General features: G+C 43.2%; 1 protein-coding gene across 1 annotated transcript in view; it reads right to left on the bottom strand.

Moving 5' to 3' along the window:
- LOC122814072 (adenosine receptor A2b-like) overlaps positions 1–9,790 on the bottom strand; it is a 130,798-nt gene that overhangs the window by 1,568 nt on the left and 119,440 nt on the right. Inside the window, exon 2 of the mRNA XM_044086685.1 lies at positions 1–986. This exon is cut by the window's left edge and continues 1,568 nt beyond it. Coding sequence (XP_043942620.1) covers positions 224–986 — 763 coding nt within the window. The 3' untranslated portion in view covers positions 1–223. The remainder of the gene's footprint in view (positions 987–9,790) is intronic.

The raw sequence follows: 9,790 nt of genomic DNA, 5'->3' as shown, positions 1-9,790 counted from the left end.
TGAACACCACTAGATCTTCGGGTACGTATTCTCACCTTCATGTTATGCTAAAGCTTCTGCTTTATCCTGGTGCTTTGTGGTCCTCCTTGCTGGTGCCACATGCTGACCAGTGTGAGAAGATGTGGATGACCACAAAATGCACAGTAATGGCTCCAAACTTTTATCTGTAAGCGCATCGAATGCACCAGTGTAAACTTTAAACTTTTAAATGAATTTGTCACTGTCAAACCCTCACCTGGCCATCCAAGCTATGCATTATACTAGTATTCCCTTGTATTGACAGCTCCTTGTTCTTGTGGAAGGTCCGGAAAACAATGCCATAAAATGTCAAACGGAACTCCCTAAGGCGATACGCATAGATGACAGGGTTTACCACAGAGTTTGCATGGGAGAGTACAATAGCCAGGTCCATTAACCAGAGTGATGGCTTCTCACAGTTAGGACAAAATATGTGAATGCAGTTCAGAATGTGAAGGGGCAGCCAGCAGATTGCAAAGAGCCCCACAATCATAGAAAGTGATTTTGCAGCATGGATCTGCTTGAGAAGGAACCCTTTTGATCGTCCTGGACCCCCTTTCTCCATGTTGATCTGTTTCAGTTGTGCTCTGGCCACAAGGAATATCTTGATGTAAATGCCAAGCATAATGAGGAGTGGCGGTAAAACGCAGCCGAAAAAATTAAAATAAACCATATAGCGCATGTCCATCACCTTTTCAAACTGACACTTCACCTTACAGGACCAATTTGGCTGATTGTTTGGGGTGGTGGTGGTGTTTACGAATCCTGCTGAAGCCGTTGCACTGGTAGTTCCTATGGAAGCTGAAAGGTTGTTGCTAGTTGTGTTGTCTGTGTTATCAGTGCAGTTTTGTGCCACTTGCATCCAGTTGTTCCAGCCGAAAAGCGGTATCAACCCAATGATGAGTGATATAATCCACAGTACGGCAATGGTCTTCCTGGCATGTCGCCCAGTCACAAGTGCATCGTATCTGCAGGAAACAGATGCATAAATAAGTGTCAGATTTATCAAGTATTGTCTTTCCCCTGAAGTTTACATGGTTTGTTATCACAGTAACAGAAATGCAAATGACAGAGACTTACATGCACGATTAGCAACATTGCTGATATCATCAAAACTTACTGAAGTGTAACAACATGACTAATCGTCTGCTTACTGCTATTGTACTGTCCTCTGCTCAGCTGCTCACATGCGTCACATTGGTTTGTGTAGCTTTCTCACTTTCCTCTTAACACCTTGTGTTGCAGGATGCATCAGCAATTGCTTACTGTTTATGCATTCGGCTGTCACATGCACAAATGTTCCTTTCCTCAGGCTCACTTCATGCACTTTTTGTGTGTAATGAGGACTCAATCAGGGCAGCTTACAGCTTCAAAGGAATCCATAAGAAATATATTCACAGTACAGTCTGGTGTGTGATATAGGATTGCTAGAAATGATTTGTGCACTGCCTTTGAGTCATTCAGTCACTGGAAATGCCCATCTTTGTTTTTTCAACATCACACACACACACACACACACACACACACACACACACACACACACACACACACACACACACACACACACACACACACACACACACTCACACTCACACACTCACACACTCACACACTCACACACTCACACACTCACACACACACTCACACACTCACACACACACACACACACACACACACACACACACACACACACACACACACACACACACACACACACACACACACACACAGACACACACACACACACACACACACACACACACACACTCACACACACACATTAGTATATATAATGTGGCAGGACAAGCAGAGTCTGAACCGTAAATGACAGGAGAAAGGAATGCAAAACTTGAAGTCACATGAGATGAAACTGAATACAGACAAGACAGTTGTCATGACAGCAAATGGGGAAATCAGAACGGAAAACTGATACAGAAGGGAAATTGCGGATCAGGTCTCAGCTTTAATTATCTGGGAGGAGTGATTGAGGAGAAGGGATGTCTGAATGAGGAGGTCAAAGCTAGAATCAGAGGGGATGCAGCCACCTGGCATAGACTGTCAAGGGTTACTGTATGACAGAAGAATGCCAAAGAAGCTGAAAGGTGAGGTGTACAAAACAGTGGCACAACCAGTACTGCTATATGATACAGAAGCCTGGGCAATAAAGGCAGACCAGTTGAGGAAGCTAAAAGTGATGGAGATGAAGTGCCTGAGATGTGTGTAGGGGGTACACACTGTGGGACAGACTAAGAAATAAGGGCATCAGAGCAGAAGCCAAAGGAGGTCATTGGCAGAGAAGGTTAAACAGAAGAGATTATGATGGTTTGGTCACACGTGCAGGAAACCACAAGATGAAATTTGGGAAAGAAAATTTGGGAAAGACTGGAAAAAGGCAAGAGGAAGCAGGGAAGTCCAGCCAAATAAATGTGTTCAGCAATTCCTAGACTTCATTAATGCTCACTCATTTAACTGGATTGTATCCTGCCCTATCAGAAGAAGGACTTGATCATTATAGTCATCACCATTGCACTCTGTACTTGTAAACACAGCCTCCCTTATTAGATCTGACCATCAAGCAGTGCTTCTCTTCTTACAAGTATGTCCCACCACAGAACACTCACAAACCTTACCACTTATAGATGTTTCTAAAAGGCAAACTTACTTCAACTATATGATGACTTGAAGCGTTTCAAGAATCCCCTCCCCTTGAAGACCCAACAGCAAATGCTGCTGCCTTCATGGAGGGGTTTTACCCATACCTCAGTACCTGCAATAAGGCATCAGCCCCAATCTATAACAAAAACATTATCAAGTTTATGAAATGCAAAGTTCCCTTTGACTGAACCATGGCAGAAACAAGCTTTATAACAAAAGGAAACAAAATCTCCTCTCCCTCTGGAGAAAACTGAAAATTCACACCTCAAATTAGTCTCAGAAAGTTAAAGAAAGAGCATAGAAACAAAATCGAATCTTCCAAGGACAAGTATAAACACAAAACTGTGTCCTTTGTGAAAGATAATCACAAGTCCTTTTCCAACCATGTTAAGTACCTTAGAAGCAACACCCAGCACTTCACTGAGAAGATATGTAATGCCCGGTTCTACTCTGCCTCTGAAGACATAGCTGACCTACTAGCTGACAGATTTAGTTCAAATGCTTCCCCAGTCCCCACTCATAACTCTCAAACTCTTAGTACAAGAAGTCTGGACATGGCCAAAAATAATGGGGCACAAAGGCCCAAAAATAGGGACAGATTTTAAATGTTGCTAGAATAACAGGTTTTCTCTTAGCACGCATTTTATTAAGAATTTGAAGTCTAAAATTCATATCTGTCATTATTGAATTACTTTAGTCTTCAACGATTTTCCAGAAAACTACAAATTTTATGAGGAACAAACCAAAAATATGACGCAAAAATCTGGACATTCTGCAAAAAATCTGGACAGTTGAAAGGTATGTCCCCCACCTAGCCCCTCCAAACATCAGCACTGATCAAGTCCTAAAGACTCTGTCAGAGGTGAAAGTGGCCCACTGGTGCCTGAGCGTGTGCTGCGGTGCTTTCTTGCTAATATAAGAATCTGCTTTACTTACCTCTGCCTCATAACCTGCTTGCTGACTCTCATCTGGTTTTGTGTCTGAGTCTTGGACAACTGTGGCACTCACTGCCTCACACGAAGGAGGCTATGCCACTGATCCTGGTAACTACAGATCCATAAGCCTCACAAGCTTCATCTATAAGGCAATGGAATGCGTCATTATGGACATTGTACACATAAACATCGGGAGAAAACTAAAGTACCTCTATGCAAATCATGTTAGCTGTGCTAAACCTGGTCAATGTCTTCCCTGATGTCAAAGCTGACATCAGGAGCTTTTGTCTATGTTTGTCAATGACTGTAAACTTGGTGGCATCTTCATCTTCCTAAGAACTCCCAAATTTGACAATAAGGACTTACCTGCACAAACAAATGGTGCTAGAAGTCCTTCTAGCTATCCCAGTAGACCTCTAAGGTACTTTGTCCAGGTCCACAGATGTAATTATAACTCTGTTTGTTGCTTACCAGAGCCATAATTGATTACAGTGCCTCCTTTGACAAACACCAGTCCAAATAAATGATCCATCTTGAAAGACCCAAGTGTTTCTTCATAAAGAAAATCAAATACCTGACTTCTGTTGCCTATATAGAATGCTTTAGAGCCCCGTCTCTGTTTTCTCATAGAGAATACTGACAGGTGACCATTTCCTAGAATACAAGGCCTCAAGTGACCCTGTCCTAAGTGCCTGCCTTCATATTCGCAAAACTGACAACACCATGAACATCTGTACTAAAAATCTTAATCTTCACATGACATAAACAGAACCTGTTGGCATGATAAATAGCATACAAAAAGAATTCTCCACTGAAATGAGTCCCACTTCATGTTAAACAAAGTAATTCCCTAACTCTGTTCAAATGCAGTCTGGAGGAATGGATGGGTAACTCATGGAAACAGTTAGCAAGCAGTGGGAGCTGCAATGGCCAGGCTACAAATGATATAACTGATCAAGCGACGTGTAACAACTTATGAACCCATGGAATAAGCAAGGCATTCCAAACAGCATGGGGACTGATAGGTTAGCCATGTTTGAGATTTCTACAAACTACTGAATTGTTTTAGTATCGTTTGCACAGTAGCTGGTAGAAAAGAAGATGTAACCACAGCAGTATATATCCCTGTGAGGAACAGTTCTGCCCTGAAGAGTAGACCATTTTCTTTTAGGAAAGCAATGCTAATGCTGTCCTACACTTCCTGCAACATCGAAACCAGATGGAAAGACCCTCCAGTAGAAGGTCTACCAGGAACCAGCAAAATAGGTGAATCTTCTAAAGTAACTGTGACACCATCTGTTGTTGCACGTCTTTACATCTTCCCAAATCTTCATTTTCTACCATCAGTTTCACTTTCATCCATTAAACATAATAAAGTATCATTATCCAGTCTCCCAGAATTCATTTCAGTAATTTTAACCATACCCACATCCATTTCAGGCATAGAATCAGCACAAGCATCACACAAAGAAGAAATAGTAGGTTCATAGGTAAGTTCTAGGCTAGCTGCCCTTATAGGTTCATAGGTAAGTTCTAGGCTAGCTGCCCTTATAGGTTCATAGGTAAGTTCTAGGCTAGCTGCCCTTATAGGTTCATAGGTAAGTTCTAGGCTAGCTGCCCTTATAGGTTCATAGGTAAGTTCTAGGCTAGCTGCCCTTATAGGTTCATAGGTAAGTTCTAGGCTAGCTGCCCTTATAGGTTCATAGGTAAGTTCTAGGCTAGCTGCCCTTATAGGTTCATAGGTAAGTTCTAGGCTAGCTGCCCTTATAGGTTCATAGGTAAGTTCTAGGCTAGCTGCCCTTATAGGTTCATAGGTAAGTTCTAGGCTAACTGTCCTTGCAGCCCATTTAAAGCCTAGACAATTTCCCTCAAAGGCAAGGATCAAACCCTGCACCCTATGTCACCTTAACTATTATGTTGTAAAAGCAGAAATCGAGCTGTAACCTCATTCATACTAGAGCTTTCCTTCTCCATCTTCCCAGCAGGAAGAAGCACCCCTACCATGACAGGAGTAAGTGAATGTGCCTTGTGCCCTGAACAAATTTCACTTAGTCAGTATAAATACTATCTCGGGTCTCCCACAAAAAGAGGCTGTAGGCTTAATGATGTCAACCTAGTGAAACAAAACATGCCTCATTTACACAGACAACCCTCTCCTCCTCCCAACAAATTCCAACACATGTGAGACATGCAACCATATAGCCATACTGGAGGCTAAGCTCTCTCAACTCAGTACTGGCGAAAACAGTCAGGAGGAAAAGGAAACCACACTCACTACAATTCCAGTCTCACATAGACCTACCACAACAGCAAACCAAACACATAAACACACAAAAAAGTACAGTTTTGTACCTACCATAAATGTAGATGTTCGAGGATCCACATTGCTGCAGTCCTAACTATTGGGGTAGTCCGCTGTCCAGTCGGCCCGAATACCAAAGTATATGGCTGACGTCGGTCAGGGCGCATTAGACTGACGTCAGTACGTCAGGGTACTAATGCGCATGACCGACGTCATATCCTCAGTCTTTTCTTGCCCCAGATGTCAGAAGACCCTGAAAAGCTAAGGCCAAAACCAAAAATTCCAAACATACCTGCACCAAAAATATGTACAATACATACAAAATTACCAGAATATAACCTCACCTACACAACCACCCTTAAACACAGAGGGGAAGGAGGGAGGGTAAATTGGACTGCAGCAATGTGGATCCTCGAACATCTACATTTATGGTAGGTACAAAACTGTACTATGTTCTTCATTCCACATTGCTGCAGTCCTAACTATTGGGTAGAATCCCAAAGCAGAGGTAAGGGAGGCTGGCAAATCATAAGGAAGCAGGAACTGACAACATGCCTTGCAAAATAGCTGTGGCAAAACCAGCCCTAGACTTAGAGTAGAGAGGAAGGTGATAATGCTTAGAGAAAGTATGCACTGAACTCCAAGTAGCTGCCTCCAAAATATCCTTAGTGGCCACCCCCCTTAGAAATGCTGTAGAAGTGGCAGTAGCCCTAGTGGAATGAGGCCTAATTCCAGCTGGAATCTCCTTGCCATGATGGGAATAACAAAATGCAATGCAAAACCCAATCCACCTAGAAATAGTTTGTTTTGACACAGGCTTGCCCTGAACCCAAAGCAAAAGAAACAAACAACTGCTGAGACTGCCTAAAATCCTTAGTCCTGCTCAAATAATAACGCAATTGCCTGTGTACATCTAAAGTGTGCAAAATCTTTTCCCCTTTATTTTGGGGATCTGCATAAAAGTAGGCAAATGAATAGTTTGGTTTAAAGCCACACTAGAAACCACCTTAGGCATAAAGGAAGGATTAGTACGTAAGATACCCTATCCTTATGAAAAATCAAAAAGGCTCTACCGCCATAAGGGCCTGCAACTCAGAAACCCTTCTTGCAGAAGTAATGGCCAACAAAAAAGCAGTCTTCCATGACAAATATTTCAATTCAGCAGTAGACGCAGGCTCAAAAGGTTGTAGAGTAAGTTTCTCCAACACAAAATTGAGATCCCAAGCAGGAGTAGGAGCTCTACGTGGGGGTCTTATATTCTTTGCCCCTCTAAGAAATTGCTTGAACAAAGGATGCGAAAACAATGGTGGGTCACAATCATAGTGAGCTGAAATTGCTGCAGCATGAATCTTAATGGAAGAGAAAGACAAACCTTTGTCCAATAACTCAGTAAGATATTGAAGAGCCACACTCAAATTAGGCTCAGAAATCTCCAAATTGTTTGCTGCACTCCAAAATAAAAATCTCTTCCATTTTTCTGCGTACACTTTCCTTGTACTAGGTCTTCTGGCTTCCATAATCACATTTAAAACTTGTTGAGGAAGTTGAGACCTGCTGTCTTTCAAAACAGAATATGCCAGGCTGTTAGATGAAGAGATTGAAGCTTGACATTGAGCAGGTGACCGTCCCTCTGAGACAACAGGTGTGGAATCAAGGGTAAAGGCCATGGAGGTTTCCTTACCAGATTCCTCAGTAATGGGTACCAGTGCTGCCGAGGCCAATCTGGAGCTATTAAAATCATCCTTGGCTTGTCTTGTCTGACCTTTAGAAGCACCTTTGGGAGAAGAGGCAGAGGTGGAAAAGCATACACATGAAGATTTTTCCAACTGAAAGAAAGAGCATCCACTTTCCAAGCTGTGTGATGAAACCTCTTTGTGCAAAACTTTGGCAGCTGGTGGTTTAGTGGAGAAGCGAACAGATCTATGTCTGGAGTTCCCCATGACACTGTCAATTTTTGAAATACATGAAGATCCAGTTTCCACTCGTGGGGATCCATGATTTGTCTGCTTAACACATCTGCTAAGGAGTTCTGTGCTCCGGACAGAAACCTTGCCTGAAGAGATAGTTGCAAGCTGAGCGCAGTCTCCCATAAAATCATTGCTTGCCTGCACAATGGGTAAGAATGTGTTCCCCTTGTTTGTTGATGTACCACATGACAGTTGTGTTGTCTGTTAGAATCAACACCTGCCCTGGAAGAAGTAACTCCTTGAAAGCCATTAATGCAAACTGGACTGCTAACATCTCTTTCATGTTGATATGTAGATGCTGTAGTCTGGCAGGCCACTTGTCTTGTATCCACTTTCCATTTAGATGAGCTCCCCAAGCAATGTCTGAGGCATCTGTCGTTAGAATCTGACTCGCCTCTGGCCGGGTCACAGAGAGTCCCTTGTTTAGGTGACATTCCTGAGCCCACCACAAAAATTCCTTTTGAATGCAAGGTATTATTTGAATGACAGTGTCCAAATCCTGGCAGTGCTGTGTCCATACATTTTGAGATACCATTGCAGCTTCCTCATATGCAGTTTGGCATTGGGAAGCACCAGAATACAAGATGCCATGAACCCTAAGGCTTGAAGGACTGTCCTTGCAGTCAGCCCGGACTGAAGAGATAGTTGATGGAAGTAACTGGAAAGATTCTTTTGTTTGTCCGGGGTTAAAAGGCCATCTGGGCTGCTGTATTCAGTCTCACACCCAGAAAGCACATGTCTTGAGAGGGTACTAGACTGGACTTTATTTCGTTCACAGAATACCCTAGGCATCTTAGCACTGCTATGACATAATCCAAATGCTGTAGAAAGTCTTCCTTTTCTTGAGCTAGAATCAGGCAGTCGTCCAAGTAAGGATAGATTTGAATTCCTTTTAGCCTGAAGTAAGCTATCACTGGAGCCAGAACCTTTGTGAATACTCTGGGCGCAGTGGATAAGCCAAAGGGCAATGCAGAGAACTGATAATGAGAATTTCCAGCTCGAAACGCAGATACTTCCTGCAACTTAGTCTTATAGGCACATGAAGGTAAGCTTCCTTGAGATCTAAAGTTACCATCCAGTGATCCTTGCCCAGCAGAGGTAAAAGCTGTTGTAACGCCAACATTTTGAACTTGGGAATGTCCAGATAAGTGTTGAGGATAGATAAATCCAAAATTGGCCTCCACGTGTTCCCCTTCTTCGGTACTAGGAACAGGCGAGAATAAAATCCTAGGCCCCTTTCTGGCACAGGAACTGGCTGAATGGCCCCTATGTGGAGCAACAGAGAAATTTGCTTGTGAGCCTCTTGTCTTTGTAGAGGAGGAATGTCTGGCATGCCTTTGAAAGGAGGCATGGTATGGAAATAAAACCTGTAACCGTGGTGAATGATATCCAGAACCCATCTGTCTTGGGTAATTAAATCCCAATTTTCTTAGAAAAGAGACAGCCTTCCTCCCAAAGGTGCTGCCAGGCGAGAATGTACTGGCAGCTGAAAAGGCAGGTCATTGGGTCTGCTTACGAAAGGACTGACCCCTGCCCTCACCAGAAGTCTGAGCAGGGGAACTCCCTGTCCTAGGCCTAAAAGAACCTTGAGCTCTGCCCCTACCACGTCTAGACCTACCCCTAGACTGGGAATCATAAGCAGGATAAGTCCATCCCTTAGTAGGCCAATTTCTACTAAACTTGGAGGCTGCACCTGCAAAAATCCTTAACAGTTTGCATAGACTTAGCCTTGTCCTCCATTTTCTTTAAGACTGCTTCCACAGGCGAACCAAACAACACATCAGACTGCAAAGGAGCATCCAAAATCCTTGTTTTAACATGCTCAGCTAAATTCTGATCTCTCAACCAGGCATGCCTACGAAGAACAGAACCAGTGGCAGCCACCCTCGAGGAGGCCTGCACAGCATCAAAAC

This window comes from Protopterus annectens, chromosome 10.part0 (genome assembly GCF_019279795.1).
Source record: "Protopterus annectens isolate FY-2018-M chromosome 10.part0, PAN1.0, whole genome shotgun sequence".
NCBI classification, from domain to species: Eukaryota; Metazoa; Chordata; order Ceratodontiformes; family Protopteridae; genus Protopterus; species Protopterus annectens.
Note: the sequence above shows the minus strand (reverse complement) of the source record. Positions and strands in the feature narration are given on the sequence as shown.